The 19,822-nt window shown below is 35.3% G+C and overlaps 2 protein-coding genes across 14 annotated transcripts in view; one reads left to right on the forward strand and one right to left on the reverse strand.

The window, feature by feature from the left end:
- Sar1 (Secretion-associated Ras-related 1) overlaps window positions 1–2,795 on the reverse strand; it is a 21,862-nt gene extending 19,067 nt beyond the window's left edge. The window contains exons 1-3 of one of the 5 annotated variants that reach the window (XM_069829008.1): window positions 2,669–2,795; window positions 1,602–1,652; window positions 1,030–1,149 (exon numbers count right to left, since the gene is read on the reverse strand). In XM_069829008.1, the coding sequence (XP_069685109.1) occupies window positions 1,030–1,149; window positions 1,602–1,652; window positions 2,669–2,753 (256 nt within the window). In that variant the 5' untranslated portion in view covers window positions 2,754–2,795. Of the gene's footprint in view, window positions 1–1,029; window positions 1,150–1,601; window positions 1,671–1,806; window positions 1,911–2,016; window positions 2,189–2,668 lie in introns of those variants that run through there. The other 4 variants (XM_069829011.1, XM_069829009.1, XM_069829010.1 and 1 more) reach the window with 4 other exon arrangements.
- Window positions 2,185–19,414, forward strand: LOC138701767 (protein FAM149B1-like). 9 transcript variants are annotated; one of them, XM_069828998.1, is made up of 11 exons: window positions 2,185–2,323; window positions 2,522–2,622; window positions 4,298–4,392; window positions 5,668–5,877; window positions 7,208–7,316; window positions 10,096–10,241; window positions 12,282–13,290; window positions 15,773–15,856; window positions 15,939–16,022; window positions 17,420–17,540; window positions 19,181–19,414. In XM_069828998.1, the coding sequence occupies exons 3-11, from the start codon at window positions 4,364–4,366 to the stop codon at window positions 19,246–19,248; spliced, it is 1,860 nt and encodes a 619-aa protein (XP_069685099.1). In that variant the 5' UTR covers window positions 2,185–2,323; window positions 2,522–2,622; window positions 4,298–4,363; the 3' UTR covers window positions 19,249–19,414. The 9 variants fall into 9 exon arrangements, with proteins under 9 accessions (XP_069685099.1, XP_069685106.1, XP_069685101.1 ...); XM_069828997.1 differs by having other exon boundaries at window positions 2,247–2,386; XM_069829005.1 differs by lacking the exon at window positions 4,298–4,392.
- The last annotated feature ends 408 nt before the right edge of the window (window positions 19,415–19,822 follow it).

Consider the following 19,822-nt stretch of genomic DNA (forward strand, 5'->3'; position numbering starts at 1 on the left):
ATGCTCTTAACCATATAATATTTGATAGGCTCTTCATTTATAGCATATAATTAGATTATAACGGCGAACAAAAGTGAAGTTTTATTACCAGGTGGGTCAACTTAGATCACGACCGAGTTAATGAAGCTACTAAGTCTGCAAAGCATAAGTCTGATTTCGTGATTATAAAAATTAATTACAATAATATTAATACACTATTCCTTTTTCTTCATCAAACGAATACGTGCATTCGGTTGAAGAGAAACCTCGGTACACCCATTTTCTATAGCACGCGACACAAACTTCCAACATGGGTTGTTAGGTTAGCTTCGCTCGTAAATGCTAAGTCTGCAAAGCATGTTTGATTTCGTGATTATAAAAATTAATTACAATAATATTAATACACTATTTCTTTTTCATCAAACGAATACGTGCATTCGGTTGAAGAGAAACCTCGGTACACCCATTTTCTATAGCACGCGACACAAACTTCCAACTTGGGTTGTTAGGTTAGCTTCGCTCGTAAATGTTAAGTCTACAAAGCGTAAGCCTGATTTAGTGATTATAAAAATTACAATAATATCAATACACTAATCCTTTCTCTTAATCAAACGAATAGGTGAACAATACGAATCTAACCGACTAACCTAGGCTAAATCATTCATTATCTACCGGTAATAAGTACATTTCACACGTGCATATTTACCTGTGACAAGTTATTCCAGGAATTTTTTTGAAAGCCTGTTTGTGCAACCATACGCAGCACATGTAGGCATATTGAAATTAGTTCATTTATTAATTAAAACAACGATGCAACATCACAATCAACTGCCCATGTGCTAACCAGGAGCCCAATGTTTTGGTAGCATCATAATGGCGACTGTCCACAAAAGCGGCTTCACATCAAAGCTGTTCATGTCTACTCTATGCATTCTGTGTTCGTTGGACTGAACAAACCTAACATTAAAGCCGTCACTCTATTAAAACAATGCAATAAATTAAATCTTACATAATTTAGTCACTTCTCTAATAAATGTTAAGGATGCTTACTTGGATGCAGTGTTGGTACATGCTGAGCTAAGCGATCATCCTTGAGCATATGAAGTAGTGTTGTTTTGCCTGCATTATCCAATCCTAGGAAGAGCAACTTTCCAGATTTTTTCCACAATCCTGTGAAAACCCACACATAATACATAAATCATGCAGCAAACCATTCAAGATACGTATGGACTTACTCGTCCATGGTACAGGGTCAGTAAAACCCTCTTCCAACAGCTGACGTAATAATGTTGTTTTCCCGGATTTCTCCACTCCCAGAAATGCAAACCTACCCTTTCGATTCGCTAAACCTTTTACAACAAAAAAAAGAAAAAAAGAAGACATATAAATAAACTATAAGCTACTACGGCTACGGACCTAATATTATCAAACATTTTACCAATATGAATCCCTTTTCGTGATCTCATGTTATGTTACTTTATACGGTGTTTAATTCTGTTAATGGCAAGTAGAGAAACAGATACGTTTCGAAACTTTATGAACTCCTACTTACTGGGTTACTGTCCGACAATATGGATTAAGTGACACATAATACGAGCAAATAATAGTTATTTTACACTTACCTAAATATCCTAGAACACCGGTAAACCAATCCCACAGGAACATATTGTGAGCTGTTAAAACAGAAAAAAGTCGAACTTGACTTCGTTACATCGAATATGAGATGTGACTCAGCTACTTTTATAATGACATCAACTAAAAACATGATCCACACATGTACATTCGATGACTGAACTATGACTAATAAGTTAATGGTGCTATACTTACAGGATTCACTTTTTCCAACTACGAGAAACAGTACAACCAAAAATATGGTTCAAAGTATTGAGGTCTTTCTCATGGCATTAGGCCTAATCACACTGAATTCACCAACTCTTCAATCTGTCTAGCCGTTTCGTTGACCTTCAATTTTCATATTAAAGTGAATGTAAATATGAATTTTAATTGAGAATACTTTGCATGCATTTAAATACTTACGTTTTTATCAAATTTGGGCTAAAGTTGAAACAAACACACTTTATTTGCTAATTTTAAATTGATACTAACAAAACTGCTCGTTCAGAGCAGTCCCTTGTAGCAGTAAGAACAGGACGTCAGCTTCCAAACAGTTGGCAATCATGACGTCATTCTCCTTCCGGTACGAACAAATGAGGTGCTCGAACGTGATTTGTGCATTTTCTTTTCTTTTATTTTATTCCGTTTGTCACTAAAAATGTACTCTAACTTTCATTGTTATTACATAATAAATACTAATCAGCGATGATGTAAAATTTACTATGAAATGGTACACATTTTATTTTTTTTCCGTGAAGATATTCACGTACCTGATGCGCAAGTCAGTTCTGTGGTACGGGCTAAGCAGAAGAAAATAAAGATACAAATTTCAAAATTTAGTTTAGTGTGTAGTTTTAATTGGGTTATAAAACGATCAGATTTAACTTCTGTAGGACCACTTCACAAAATAGTCTTATCTTTTTTTAAGGAAGTTACCCGAATGTCCTTGGAAAGATGCCAGTTGAGGTTCAAGGATTGACGACTAACGTTAACCCTTCAGAAGATACAGTTATTTGTAAAGAATAAAAGGTAAAATAAGAAAAATGCTTAAAAACATCCTCAAATTTATACTTACAAACCTGTATAGTCCAGGAGTACAAGTTTTTATAGTTGTGTTTAAGATTTGTTTGTTCTTGTTCGTTTTCTCTCAAATTAAACATAAAATGTAAATGACGACGTACAAAACCTACTGTGTAAGACGACGAATGACTTCATTAACCATTGTCTTGTGTTTATCCATTACGTCACAAGAAGAATAGACAATGCTTTATATTTATGATGCAATACTGTACTGTCCGGCAGGGCATTCAACGGCATGCCCATACAACAACCGAGACACAAAATTGAGTGTACGTCTTACTGTTTACGTTTGAAGGTTGTAGGGGATTGAACCCAGTGTTCATTGCTACCTTGTCATTGATCAGCGAGTACTCAGGTTCGTCGGAAACAACACGGAGGAAGAAAAGAGACAAGTATTGAAGTACGCAATTTAATTGTGAAACTGCAAGGCAATCTTTGAGACAAATTGCACAGATCGTAGAGAAAACCCATTCTACGGTGCAAAAAACTGTCAATAAAGAAGGGAGAGGCAGAAAACCTATTCTTACTAATAGAGATCAGAGAAATGTTGTTTTACAAGTTAAACAAAACGCACAGCAAAGTATACCACAACTTCGCAAATATTTCATTTGAGATCGGACGAATTGTTTTCGTGGACGTATACGCAGAAAGAAGCCGTGAATAAGCGAAATTAATGAACATAAGAGATTGATGTTTGCTAGAAAATATATTAATTTCCTTCCACATTTTTAGAATTCGGTCATATTCAGTGACGATCACAAGTTCAATTTGTTAGGTCCGATTGGAAAAAGGAAAACAGAAACATAAAGTAAGCAACAAAACTGAATTGAAAAGAATTCTGCAAACAAAGTGGCAAAAACTTAATTCTGCAGTAACCCAGAAGAATGTTGTTGTTTTCTAATGCCAGGCGTTTAACAATAAGGTTATTTGGCCTCTTGTATTCCAATATTTTTCAAAGATACTGTCATGGTCAGCCACTGAAGCACAGATTTTAAGGTGTTCCGAATCCATTTCTTGATTTGAATTGCTGTTATAAAAGCTAAAGGAGGTGTCATCAAGTACTGAACACATGCTTTGCTACTTTTTCTTGTTTTAAATTTTGTTTCTCTTGTATAAAGCATTGTATACAAAGAAAATAGTCATGTTGTATTATAAATATGTCCAAGAAATGAAAATTCCAGTCTGTAAAAATGTAATGCAATTAAATAAGAATACCTATAGGCCTAAGTGTATATAAAAACATTTATTAACATTAATACAGAAGGTGTAGCCCTAAGCTCAATTTTGAAAGTGACTGTATAGATGGAAAATAATTTCAGTAGCTAAAGAGATGAATGAATTAATAAGTAAAGTTAAATTTAATATTAAGTGTAGGCCTGTAGTGATTTTGTAACAAAAATCTAACAATTATAACTTAGAATACAGAATAATATGTTGCACATCAGTTTTCAACATTAACTTATATACTGTATGTTTGCTGTTTTCCCCATCTGTTATATAAATTCCGTGTTCGAGTTGCTTATTGCAAAAAATTAAAATGCTTTGTAAAATGATCCCATTTTATGGCATTTGAAATTTTTTGATTTTTCTCATAATTTATAACGTATTGTTTTTCACATTATAGGATGGTACCATTTGTGCAACACAAACTTACTAGCTCCAGATACTGGTCATCAAAAGTTTCAGTGCCATGTCTTTGAAACCAACAAGACGAAACTTGTAAGTAGGCCAACTTATTTAAACTACGTGTACACTGCTGACGTGGTTAACATGGCATCTGAGGATTAAGGTGTTGCACTGCTGATGTTTTGTTGCGTTATTTGAATTTATTTTACAAGGATATTATTGTGTCGGAATTACACATGTTGCGAAATGAATTGACCAGGTGGATTATTTAGCAACAATATGTATAACTGCAGCTCAACATGAAGAATAATGTAGGTGCATCCTATAAATGGGTTCAAGAACAGTTTCATCACCTGATGCCTAAACTTCCGGCAAATGAAGAGCGATTTTCGATGTCGAAAGATCAATTCTATGCCCTTCTGGAAATGGTTGCATCAAACACTCACTTGAGAGTATTTCTGCCGAAGAAAGGAATAATAGTAGTTCTGTTTTTAACAGTTGGAACAACTTTTACAGATTATGTCCTTCTGTAAGGACAAACATCATTTTGAGGAGCAACAATAATTACAGATTTATTATCAGAAATCAGATATTGAACACAGTGAAATTAAAGTAAGAGAAAAGAGAAGATTTTTCTGCAACCTCGTACAATTTTCTGCGTGCAAGTTGGTTCCTGTATTCCTTGTCTGATGGGACGTACAAGATGGTACAGGCCTACTTCCTCACATGTTGAATAATTTCCTCTGTCTTGTTCATATTTACGATACAAGATTTGAAAATGAGCAGAGCACTTCCGATGACTTAACACGTCTGGCGAAATCTGAAAGTGAAGATCTTGATCTGATGTGTCAAATGGCGTGTTGTGTCAGATTCTGCAATAACACGTCATAACACAACACATCAGAGCAATGTGAACACTCATTTAACTATACAGTTCGCTTTTTTTTATATAACACGCGTTAATACGTCACGTCAGCAGTGTGTGCACGCAGTTTAACATGTTATAACAGGACACATGAACAATGTGAACACACTCATTGAAATTATGGTGTCTGGTCTTTTTTTTTATAATATAGCCTAACATATGTTAATATGCCACGTTAGTATAATATGCACATAGCTTAACTCTACAGTCATGACATGTATTTCTGAATTTGAATTAACGCAAATTTAGAGACAACTGATATGATCACAATTCTGGCTCTGAATTATGACATGAAGCTGCCTGGTTGGTTCTGTAAAGCCATCGTGTTTTTTTTTCATTAACTTATAAATAATTCTGTTTCTAACAAACTAATTTAACATTAACAAACTTACTTTTAGTTTCCAATCCTGCTTATTCTGCAACTACTGAATGTAATTTTTTAGGAGTGATGTGCAAAAAGTGAAACTTAGGGACCATCAGCCTCTTCCTGAACCTGCAGAAGACATGGCTATTGAGATCCAAGAGCCACCTATCCCTGCTTATTCAGACAGACATAAAGCCTTGAAAATGTTGTCATCTCTTGCATTGGATGATGCAGACAGCAGAAACTCAACTCCATATTCCAGAGAAGAAAGTTTTGATGAAGACTTTGGGTAAGTTTGAACTTGTATGCAGAAGGAAAGAGGTAGGCCTAGATTATACTGAACAGATTTTTATTTTATAGATATATTTTTTTCTTTTTCAGTTGCTTCTCTCGAAGTGAAAGTTACTTTTTTTCTTTAGTAATATTTTTCTCCATCAATTCGTTTTTTGTTTATTTGTTTGGAGAAATAAATAATGAAATAATACTTTCGTGAGAAAGCTTAGTAATGACAAAAGAAATTTATTTCATGTGCAATCTATCCAACTAAATTATCATCGCATATCTCGTACTCTCTTCCTTCAACGTAAAAAAGTAATTTCTTATATTTCACTTTTTGCATTTTTTTTACGTTTTTGAACTAATAGGTCATCTTTATATTTTTTAGGCATTTTTTGGTTATTTTTAATACTTTGTAGAACCTTTAGATCATTTGTAATGCATTTTACTTTCTTCTTTACCGATAGGCCTGTTAAATCATTTTCTAACCAAATAGATCAGTAGTAATTACCTACTGAAAAGTGAGCAACAGTGAAGTTTGAGTTTTATAGTTTGGAATAGACTCTAAAGTCCATCCCTCATTCCTCTGAAGGCTTCACTTCACACACTTCACGGAAGTAATATGAAATGCTTGACAGCAGCTTAGTTTAAGTGAGGACTTTGACCGCTACTGTTGTTTTGTCGGTATGAGGTTGTCTTTAGAATTTATGTTTGGAAGGGAGGAAACTTTCATCATGTCCTGGACAGGACGTTGTGTCCTCAACATGGTTCGAAAGGGATGTCTATTGTAGTAGACAGTATTTTAACACAAAGATTGCAAGAATGCACGCTGCACCCATAGTTTGTTTTGTCATTCATACTCCCTCATCTGGAAGATCTAGTAACAAAAGTGAAGCATGGAAGGAGGAGGTGACTGAGAATGAAGGCACTGACATTAACCACCCGATTGAAACACATTTTAAACCTTCTTAAAATCTATAGTTTTCCCTTAAAACTTCATTTTGTTGCATGTTCTTTTCCTTTATCTTAGCCAAATTCCAGGAAGTTGCCTCCTCTCTCCGAGATTTGCTGGGCAGTCTCTGAAACAAGGTGACTAATTTTTAAGAAGTTGTGGTGCGAGTATGGTGAATAATATTTAAATGTCATTTTCTTTTAATTCTATGTCATTTTTCCATTAGTTTAAGGGCATTTTAATTAGGTCATCAACATCCGCCCCCAGTTATAAACCAAGCAGCCTATCATTAGACAAGAATATTTTATATTTTAGATTTACCTTCAGGAGTTACAGAATGCACTACGAGAGTTTACAAAACCTTTTAATTCAATTTCTGTTATGTTTCCAGATTTGACTCAGCAGATGATTCTGATCAGGGGAGATCCTGGCAGTTGTCAGGTGATATTGGATCTTCCAGTTTTGGTAACAGCGTAGCAAGCTTCATGTCATGGACTGATGTACGTATTACATGACGAAGTGGAAATTTAAGCCTAGTTTCTTTTAAGCATACAGTCACTGTTACGTTACTTGATGTCAAAATTTTGCAATAGTTTATATTTTCGTTTCACTTATATTTGTTGTTCACATTTCCATTTTTGATGCAACAAACATGAAGGTAAATAAATATACAAATATTAAAACTCTGTATGTGGTGAATTAACCTTTGAGGAGAAAGGTGGGTTAATGACGCAGTATGGACGAAGTAAATATCATTAATTAAAGCTCAATTTCCATTGCGATTTAACTCGAATTATTTACTGTATGCTATGATCATATGCTTAATTAACAATTCCAATAAACTGTCATTTCTAACTTGTGCAGTGATCTCTTGTTTTATGTTTATTTTAATTTCTGTTTACTGTTAAACTCATTATGCTAAGTTACTTATAAAAAGACTGTTTTACACAAACGTTATTTTTAGAGACTGAAAGTGGTAGTTTTAAGCAATAACTTCATACGGCAGATGCAGTGACCAATGAATGTATGTGCCACATATTGTGAAAGTACCGTAAAACGGGGTGAAACTGATCAGTTATGTTTTTTTGAACAAAGAATGGTGCACAGATGTCGCTGGTATTTTGAAAGCATTGTTGACATTCATGTTTATAAGAAAGATAATTTATCAGCAACAATTGATATTTAAATCACGCTCAACTCACTATTTTCATTAGCGAGAAGAATTCCGAGGTATGTCACTTTTTTTTTGTTGGAAAATTCTTGTAGAAAATTTGTACTGCATTTGACTACAAATTTTGTTAATAGAGTAAGTTACACAATATTTAATTTCATAGGAGTCCCTTAGGTTTAATGTAAATTATTAGAAATACAATTATTTTCGTTTTTATTTTATACCGTTTTTAATGTAATGTTGTTTTGGAAGGTAACTCCGATCACGCACGCATATAAGGAAGAATCTGGTAATTCATGATTAGGATTAATTTTATTACTTGTTATGGTCTTTTACTTAATATTTGTTACGTTGTAGGTTAAATTCAACAATGTGCGTATATGAAAAGAAGCTATGACGAACAAGAAAGTTAATTGAAACTCATTGTACCTTTGTAATGGGGCGAAAGCTTTAAAATTAGAAAAATGAAGCATTAGGAAGGCTACGGAAGGATGTCTGGTCTTTTATACGACACTGAATAATAAATTAAGCTATTAGAAACTAATTTAACTATTATAAGATTTCCCACTAAGAAAATAAAATATTTAATTGGCAGAGTAAATAGAAAAATAGAGGACTTGTATGAGAATAACTTCCTCAGAAAAAGGTGGGAGAGGGTAATACCACAGTCTAGTATATACAGTCACGAAGCTCAACACGTAGTAAATATGCATCCATAGACAGTTGCTAACCACTAGGATCGCTACTATTACCTCATTACAGACAATGCGAAATAGTACCTGCACAGTCTATTGTTTCTAGCACTCTCATAAACTTAAGCTTCGTGACTGTATATACTAGACTGTGATAATACTTTTTTATATATATCCTGCCATTGAAGTAGAAGAAGGGCAGATAGTTCGAATGGTGGTGCAAAAACCTTGCAACATGGGAAATATATATTCTTTAATATTGAACCTACAATATTGATTAAGTTATTTACGATCTTGTTATATGTTGTCGTAAATAGCTATTGGAACATTCTTTAAAAACTTCTTTTAAACTACAATTTGTGATCATTTTCACACATTCAGTTGTATGTATCCAATTTTTAAATGATCAAATAATGTGTGATCGGATCTCCTATTGAGGTGACACCGATCAACAACAAGAGTTTTAAAAAGTGAAGTCGAAAACAATAGAGGATATTTATATTCGGTAGATAGGATTCTAAAAACATAGAAGATTATAAAATTATAAAAGACTAGACTTTGGACAACGAAGGATAACACTTCGAAACTAGTCAGCCAGGTAATTTCCTAAAAAAGTTGACAAAGTAAAGAAGTTGAAAGTTAATCAGTGGTTAAAAAAATTAAATCGACATTTTGCTGCAACATAACCTTATATGATTAAATCTTAGAAAACTGAATATTTTTATTGGATTCATCCCGTGTTATGGTAACTAGAGTCGACAGCAATTCGGAAGGCGATATTCTGCTAGCGTTTGCATTGAGAGAGACAGATAGAGAGAGCAAGGCAGCGTACAACATTGCCACATAGTACTTCACGTGCATGTGCAATACAAAGAGCGCAGGAGAGAATTTAAATTACCAAAAGACAATAATGACCTTAGCCATTAATTACTGTAACCATAACACAAAACAAACCCTCTTTCCTTCACTAACAATATTCTTTACACGGTTCTCAATGCCACACCATATGCTTCTGCAGTCATTCCTTACACATTGGCAATGTTGCAGCCAGCACAGCATCAAGATGGCTGCAAGCATTCTGCTCGTCAACGTTTTTAAAATAATTATACACCTTAAACACTATTTCCCGCACCTGCCTGTGCAATACTTGTCTTTTTATAGTCTCTCCTTCCATTTATTTATTTTATACATACACGGTAAATGTTAGTTTTACTTATTCAATGTATTGAAACACTCACACGTGAACAAACGAACTCGGGAAGTACTTGTTATAGACTGATTCCTATTGGTTCTACTGTAGAAGCTTGTGATGTCATATGCCAGAAATGCTACAGCACATATAGCAGCTGACCGCCATCCGAAATGTCGTCTAGTCTAATATTATTAGATTCTGATTCAGTTTATTTCTTACATTAGGATGTTGAGGTGGAAACTACAAAGAAAGTTCAAGAATTGGTTGATGAGCTGGAAAAATGTTTGTATGATGAAGAGAGCTTAGATAAGTTGAAGAAAGAAGTGGCAGCAGAATGCTATGATTGGAGAACCAAGTTTCCTCATTATAGGTATACTGATGCTAACAGCGTTGTACTAAGTTTAGAACAATGCAAGCAGAAAGAATGAGTATATTTATTAGAACCACAATATATAAAGTGTTTAGTACGTCCCCAAGTACATTTATGAATTTGTACCTTAAATTAGTCTGTTTTCAAAAATACAAATGATACTTAATATTTTTACAGAACAAATAATTCTCAAATTACCAACAACAGTGTGTTTTCCAAGATGAAAAAGTTCTTGATATGGTTTCTTTCAGAAATAAATTGAACACAGGGTTCATGTCCTAAATTTATGCCTTGAGATAGCATAGAGAAAGAGTAATTAATTGACAGACTTTTAGTCCTTTTGGAAGGGAAATACAATCTAAGCCCTCTTTTACACTTTTCAAGGCACTCTGAAAAAATGGTGTAAATTAAGAAAAATGGTTTATGCATACCAAGAACATTAAGGATAAAGTGTTCAATACATAGAATGGTTTGTAATCAATGCTTGGACCTTTTATAACACACAGGTCTATATTAAATGTTACAATTTTATTATTCAATATTTAATTTAAAAGGTTAAATTATCATACACATTATTTTAATTATTTCAGAATCTCAAAATATAAGGCCTACACACACATTTCAAAACGAAACATGACCTAGCCTTTTATGAAAGACTGATATTTTTTACTGTTTACATCTCTTATGTTTAAGTTTTCTATTTGCTTCTCTAGTTCATACAGTTTATAAGAAACTGAATCATCTCCTTCTGTAGCAAAAAGGTACCTTCTCACAGTCTTTAATTTTACACTCTATCTCCTCTTGCGGGAACATCAACATTTATCAACACTACCATCCTCGTCATCAGCATTAGTACCAGCACTGTTATTCTGGAAATGGGTGTCGAGAATGTTATACATATTTTGTTCCTCACCAGTGATCACATCTTTCATGAAAAAAAAAAAAAAAACCTGTGGTTAGAGAATTTTTATACTTGAATCTGCGTAACTTGACTGTATTTATAGGTTGGCAGTCGCAAGTTTGTGTTAAATTTTTCGCATGGATGTAATCTCCCCCCTCCTCCACCGTTTGGCGGAAACAATGTAAATTACAGTGGTGTAGGAAGGTACATTGGTACTAGTAATAAAAGTAATCAGAATACAGTAAAACCTCGTTAATCCGGACTAATTGGAAGGATAAGTTGACTGGTTTAATGGAAGTCCGGATTAACTGAAATAACCTGAAAGAACAGTAGAAAGTGCATTAAAACTCCGTTTATAGCAACAAAACACGTTTATTATGGTGTATTTAAAGGCATAGGCCTAAATACACTATACAGTACAGTAAAATGTAAAGCAATACATACGTGATACCCATAATTATGATGATGTGTCTGACTATACTTTCATGCAAACTTGATAAATTTTCTTTATTTTTAATACTATAGGTGTAATATTGTAATTCCAAAGTTCTAATGCATAAAAGTAAGTCTTAAAACAAGGTTCTTTAATTTTTCCAAACTCATTGGTTTTTTTTTTTTGCCTGTCCGGATTAACGAGGTTTTACTGTACTAAAATAGTCCTGTAACTTTTTTTTTTTAAATAGAAATTAGTTTAATGTATAAAATAGCACATATTAACAAGTTTTTGGATTAACTGTGATTTTGTTTTTAAATGGTATTATCTCAGATAATAGTGTTAGTTGGGAGGCCGGAGGGGAAAAGACCTTTGGGGAGGCCGAGACGTAGGTGGGAAGATAATATTAAAATGGATTTGAGGGAGGTGGGATATGATGGTAGAGACTTGATTAATCTTGCTCAGGATAGGGACCAATGGCGGGCTTATGTGAGGGCGGCAATGAACCTCTGGGTTCCTTAAAAGCCAGTAAGTAAGTAAGTATTATCTCAGATAATAGAGTGTTGATCGACTGTAATTTAAACATAAGTTTTTATTATCAATTACTTTTCAGTAATGATCACAATTTTTGGGAACGAATTAACGTTAATCAAAGATGTATTTCACTAGAAAGCAAGCACGATTGGAATTGTTTTTCTTTTCTCAGGGTAAGGGGAACTGGTATACCCTCGAGTTCCTTTCAACTGCAGAGAATGTACGAATCAACTATTAGTGATCAAATATTCACTTCCGATAATGAAGCAAGCTGCGTTGTATTGGAAGCTGTTGGGCAAGGAGATGATGAAGAAGAGGAAATGGTGGAAGAAATAATAGCAAGTCACGGGTCATATGCTCAAAACTCGAAATTGGATGATTGGTGCAATAAATGTGATGTATTAGAAAGTATAAGTGATAGTTCTAGACCCAGTACTGCGGATCAAGATGGTGATGTGTGTTACGGAAGACAAGACGACTTGAAGCAGAAAGTGAAAGAAGCAGTTATGGAACAGCTGTTTTCTCATGTATGGTCTGAAATGTCAAAGAGTATAGAACCGCTACTGAAACTTTCCTCTGAAAGGACGTTGCAGCAGAAATCTGGTTATGTATCATTTCCAAGACCACCTAGTAGAACAGGTAGTGCAAAATTCCCCCTTGCTGTAAGCATTCCTAGAGCTTTTACTCCCATCTCAGATCTGGACACAACACTACATGTATCTGCTAAATCTATCCATTGTCCTAGTAGGAAAACTTCAGCTCGACCTTCAGTAGAGTCCAACTTTGAACTTGACGAACTTGTGATCCCTCGCTTCAATAAAATTGAACACTCAGTAGATCCAATGCGAAATTTGGTTTTACCACCTACTTTGAGATTACCTCAACCTTTAAGTCTACATTCGGCTACACATGTATTAGCTCCAATACCGACTTTAGAATCACGTGGTTATCACAGTGCAGCTGACAGAAGTAGAAGAACAATGTTGAATCGAAGATTTAGTAGTGTGGCATCAGGACAAGAGAGGTTCCTGAAGCCTCTTGAGGAACAGCAGTCTGTGATTACAAAGACTAGTCTGAGTAAAACAACCACCCCAAGGCAAGTGTCGGCTCCCAGCTCTCCACCCAACTGGTCTCGCCATGTAACCCTGCCCCCTATTGATCATTTCGATCCATCATTTAAGGTACGTAATACAACATGTAGGCATTCAGAATATACTACGAGGGCTATTTGTAAAGTAACTTCCGTTTATTTTTTACAAACCTGTGAATGACGTTACAGAATTGAGTTACAATATGTTTGAAAGTATACACTTTAGTTTATTTTTCCAACAGTTTCAAGTCACATTGAGACACTTGTCGTAGCATTTCACGAGCTTTGAAATTCCGGAATCGTAGAATTCTGCCACCTACGACGCTGGTTTTCAACTCTTTGTCATCGTCAAAGCGCTTCGAGCCAAGCCACGTCTTCATGTGCATGAAGAGATGTTAATCACTAGGCGCCAAATCTGGGCTATAGGGAGGATGATCCAATACTTCCCAGTTGAATTCTTGCAGTTTGATCACAGTACGACACGCTGTATGTGGCTGGATGTTGTCATGCAGGAAAATCACCCCAGACCCAACATGCCACGACGTTTGTTTTGAATGGCCCTTTTCAAGTTAGTGTGTTACAGTAACGCTCAGCGTTAATTGTGGCATTCCTCTCCAAGAACTCCACTAGCAAAATTCCTTTTCTGTCCCAGAAGACAGTTGCCATGAGTTTCCTCGTGGAAAGTGTTTGACGACACTTTGTGGGTTTTTTCGGGGAGTGAGTATGGCCCCCTGCATTGATTGAAGCTTTGTTTCTGCATTCACATACCGCACCCAAGTCTCATTTCCTGTTACAATCTGATCGAGAAAAGCATCACCTTCTCTTTCGTAATGCTCAAGAAAGGACAGTGCTGCTCCCATCCGCTCCTCACTAAGCTCCGACATGATGAACCTGCGGTTTGCTCTAACCCTTTCTTCAACTAAACGAATCAGATCTGCATTCATGATACTCGGTCGACCACTTCTCTCTCCATCATGGACATTAGTTCGCCCATTTTTGAACATACAGCACCATTGTCTTACAACACATTCACTCATTACGTCTGGCCCATAAACTTCACAAAGTTGGCGATGGATTTCACTAGCTTTACAGTTTTTGGCCACAAGAAATCTTATTACAGAACGTACCTCACACCTGGCGGGACTTGCGATTGCAGCACACATTTTGACAGCACGTAGCTCAGAGAGTAACAAAAACACGACCTTGATTCTACCGCTGCTCAATGCATACTGCTTCAAGGTACACTCCACAGCAAGAGTGGCGCCACTGTCTCTGTTGTTACGCACACTATATGAAAACGGAAGTTACTTTATGAATAGCCCTCGTAGATCCCTTTCTCTATTTAAATAACAAAAAGAAATACAGAAAAAGAAATTTGTAAAGCATGCCATTCCTGCATTAAATATAGGCTTTAGTCTCTTTCAATCACATTATACATTACATTGCTGGTAAATGCTATCCTTGCCTACCATCTACTACCACACTTACCACATCACTGAAACTTGAAATGTCATAATCTCTTGAATTATCGTATGCCTGTGATAAAGTACTATGCCTCTAGCTGATGACACCAATATAAATGTCAAATAAAATACTTGACTACGCTAAAACTTCATTTATACGTTTTTATGGGAGTCTGAAGAAAAAAGCGGATATGAGAAAAACGTATAACTGAAATGACATTTAATAACATCTGAAATAGCATTTGAAGACTATACAGAAAGAACGATTTAAGAAAAATTTAGAACTATTATATTACATTTCAAACTTCAATTCAGAAAATTTTACGAAATTGACTTATCTGTGATATTTTACAGAAAGTCAGCTATTTTGGACTGCTTCTTTTAAGGAATAAAACTTGCCCTCAAACTGTAATAACTGTTTCATAATTTGTACAGTTACACTATGATGTGTTACCAAATGTTTCACTATTTCTAAAGCAGTAACAGAGTCATTAAAGGACGCACGATTGTTGGAAGCAAGCATGGTCTGCTTCGAATTTTCAAATGGGATGGCAAACCTTATATTTATTGATTTAGAACGCATAAATGACATTTCATATCTACCAGGGTTTAAAATACAATCGTATGAGTATAAAAACTAATAAATAAAAAACATATATAAAAAATAATTTAATCATGGAAAGTATAGAAATTTTGCTGGGATCCCAGAAGGAAAAAGGGGGGGGGGGGACAATCTCTCATACCTGATCAGGTACAGGCAAGGTTGTGCTGTCACTTTACCCTACTAAATCTGGCCTATGCATATCATTGGAATGTCCAAAAATCTGTTTGTGAACACAGTCACTATAAAAGCCTAAAATCTCATGTAGGTTTACACAGTTCAATAAAAATCTTAAATACCAACTTCTTGAGACATGACTACCAAATTATATTAAAAAAATCGAAACTTGTATCAGCAACTCTGGAAATCAGATATATAGACAATTTTTATTCTTTTATGTAATATGGATAAAATAAGAGACTGGAAAATGAATAACAATTACAACGCCATGTAATAAGTTACAAACAAAATATTGACTAAATTAAATTACCTGATTATAAACTTATTAGTTGCAGGGCATCAGTTCATCTTTTGAACCTACAAACAAGAGCACTGAGTTTAGTCCACGGTGTAACTCATCAGCAAAACATAAGGTAAAACATTATTTGAATCTCTGATTTGGAACTTATTGTAATTTTAACCTTTTTCATTCCACTAATCCCATTTCTGTGACAGCCACAGGGTCTGGGATCGTCATATGACTCCAGAATAAGGAGTACTGAAGTTAGCCCACGATACAACAAACATGCTAAACAAAAGGTAATGTAAAGATAGTTTTCATGCAGAGTTATTAGTGCATATCGTCGCTGTGCCTCCAAAATCCGTTATGTTTTTTTTAAAGAGATTTTGCAGGAGAAAGAAAGAAGTATTGTAACTTTTAATTCCCTTGATTTGCATAGCTACTTTCTGTATCATTTCAATCGTTACAAGAAAAATGATGAAGTGATACCGAAAGTAGCTTTGAAAATCAAGGGAATTAAAGGTGGCAATATTTTTTTCTTTCTCCTATAATAGTACATTATGCAACGAGCCTATAATGGTAGTAATTAAGACGCGAGTATGTTTATGAAACGAGGGCGAGTTTCATAATTTTCATACGAGGGTCTTAATTACCATTATAGTCAAGTTTCATACGACTTTTTATGCTCGACCATATTGATGAAATGAATTTGCGGGAATGTGCTTTGTGAAAGGCTGGAAGATGACTGTGAATTGATGTTAATTTGTGTGTTGTTTTTTTCGACTGAGTTTAATATTGTCTAATCTCACGCTAGTTGTCTTTCGATTGCATATCCGAGAATAATCGATACTTGCACTTTCATATTGCTACAATGGTATTTTCTGATTGGTGGAACACCTGAACTTTAATGAATAGGGCTACTACCAGGTGTATAATTACTACATTTCGGCATGGTCGAGCCTAAAGTATTTTTAAAAACACATAGCGGATTTTGGAGGTGCAGTGATGATATAATTTCCAGTATTGTAAGTTTTACCGGGCTTCCCATTCTCCCTTCCTCACCACCACCATCATGTCGCCCTGGGTGGCACAGTGGTATAGCACTGGTCTTCTGTGCTCGAAGTTGCAGGTACGATCCCAGCCCAGGTCAATGGCATTTAAGTGTGCTTGTTAGTGGCATATAAAACAATTCCTGCGAGACCAAATTCCAGCACATTGGCAACGCTGATACAACCTGGGCAGTTGCGAACATAGTTAAATAAAACATAATTTAAGTTTTCATCATCATCACCCATTCTTTATATATACTTACACATACATTCACCCCAGTACACGACATAACTCTTCACAAATACACAACATGCATAATGTGGTCTGCCGAAGTGGTGTGCAACTTGAAAATGGGCACAATCCTGCCATCTATCCGCTGGTTTGGCTTTGCTAGCCAAGTGATTGTTGTATGATAAAAGAGCAACATCATGCCATAACCATGAAAACTGTAAACATTCAGAAAGAACTGGTTGGGCCAAGCTGTTTTATATCCCTCACAAGCCTGTCTTTTCATAGAAGTTTCAAGCGCAATCTTTCCCTGCACAGAGATTAAATAATTCCTCTAAAATTCTAAATTCTTTCGTAATAGACTTGATCATGTCTTGATGTAACCTTTAAGTAAACGTCAACGTTTGTGTAATTTCAGATATCTCTCTCTCCCATCAATGTACCTAATTCGATCAAAGTTGAAGGAACTGGACTTACAAAGCTTGAGTTGGCAAAACAGTTACTTGCAGTACAAGGAGATATACTTTTCGAAAAGAATGGTAAGATATTAACTTCGTAACAGTTATTGGTATACTTAATGTAGCTATACCTATAATTATGAGATTACTAAGAGCAGAAAAACGATTAGAGTGGTTCCCCAGATGAGTCAGAATGCTGTAAAGGCTGGTTCACAATAAACTAGAAACGAGAATCGGAACGAAAACGGTAAAATTGTTAAAATGTGTACATTTAAATGTGAGCATTCACAATTAACGAAAAGCTTGCCGGAGCCCGGGATCGGGAACGGAAAGTTGGCCAAGTTTCAACTTTGGCGTTTACATTTCCGATCACAGCCCACTAGATTCATTCTATTGCCATCTAAAAGCTATTTTGCCGTCGTATATTTTGTAGCAAGAAGACCGTGACATAACCTGTGCATTATTTTATTCTGTGCTTTGCATCACGGAGCAAGTTTTATTTGATGAGATTCTAATATTGAGTGTTGAGGAAAATCCTCACGTTTACGATAAGCGGCGCGCCGCGTATAAAGATGAGAAAATGAAGGAGAATACGTGGCTTTCAATAGCTGCATCTTTGAACACCGATCGTAAGTGAATCATATTTTATTACTGTATTGGTTGTATTACACACTACATATTCATGCTTCAATTCAATAACTACTGTTGTGTTCATTTTTGTTCTATTACAAATGTTTCTTCTCTAATTATTTTACGTTATGGTAGACTTAAAATAGGTTGAGATAATAAAGATGCATGGGCATATTTATAGTACCGTACCTAATGAAATGTTTCAGTTGAAATTTCGAAGTTTGTTAACCTGTGTTTATGTTGGCTGCCTTGTACTCATGAGAGAATGCCATTGGTCAATTATACACAAATAACATCAGAATGCGTAATATCGACTTTACATATCGTTATTGACATGCATATCGATATGCATAGTCGCCTACGTTCTCGGTTTATTGTGAATCAAAAATTTTCATATTCACGTCCTCTGCTTCTCATTTTCATTCTGGTTCTCGTTCCCGGTTTATTGTGAACCAGCCTTAAGAGTTGGTGTGGGATGTTTTCCAGTGCTTCCAGTTATGGTTGACATTTAAGGTGTTCATGAGCTACTCCAGCTGATTATGCGAATTTGGGTTTGATTTCTGTCTTTCGCTGAAATTATACTTGTGGTGGACAAGGCCCGAGATGATTTACCCTAATTTTCTCTTATTTCCCTCAACATCATGAATTCCATTCTATTTATATTCTCCATTTCACCTTTCCCTCATTCACATAATAAAGAGTATGATTACAACTTTAGTAATGCTAGAGGGAGCTGGTCAGCTAGATTATTACTTATCTGTTAAGTTCTCATGACTATGCACTGGCATTGGCTTGGGAGAATTTCTGAAACTAATTGATAACTGCTCTGATGGCGAGAGACACCAGCATTTCCTTTTGTTATGTAATTCTTGTCAAATCATTTTCTTGTATTCTTGATGAGTTTTCCATTACTGTACATACATTCATGCAGTCATTTGTATCTTTACAACTGTGACAGTGCTAACAACTTAATAATGAAAGTTAAAGCAATTTAATTTGTATTAAGTTATTTTTAGTTCTCCTCCACAATATTCCAGTTGTAGAATGTCTATTCTTCATGTCTGTTTTGAAACTGTGCTGTTTTGTTCAAGGGATATCGTCAAGTGCAAAAGAAGGAAGAGGCAAACAGAAGTCAAGGATACATAGTCTTGCGAAATGAGAATTGTGTATGGATGCAATATTCTTTTTTATAGTCATCATATTGATGACATGATTTCCTGAAGTAATTCTGTGATGTGTGTTGCTATTAACAACATGGATATGGTTTTAAATCCATGTACTGTGTATGTATGTTAAATAAACATTACATGTGATGATTTATTGCATATTGTCCTCGTGTATTATCCTTCTGACATTTTCCTTTGGAACGCTTTTCATCCCTTTCCACCATTCTCTAGAATTTACAGAATTACTTACTTACCAGTGGCTTTTAAAGAACCCAGAGGTTCATTGCCATCCTCACTTAAGTCTGCCATCAGTCCTTATTCTGAGCAAGATTAATCCAGTATCTAGCATCATATCCCACCTCCCTCAAATCCATTTAATATTATCCTTCCATCTACATCTCAGCCTCCTCAAAGGTCTTCCTCCCCCTCCCTCAGGTCTTCCGACTAACACACTATATGCATTTCTGGATTCATCCACATGTGCTACATGCTCTGGCCATCTCAAACTTCTGGATTTAATGTTCATAATTATGATAGGTGAAGAATATAATGCGCGCAGTTCTATGT

Source organism: Periplaneta americana, chromosome 6 (genome assembly GCF_040183065.1).
Source record: "Periplaneta americana isolate PAMFEO1 chromosome 6, P.americana_PAMFEO1_priV1, whole genome shotgun sequence".
NCBI lineage: Eukaryota > Metazoa > Arthropoda > Insecta > Blattodea > Blattidae > Periplaneta > Periplaneta americana.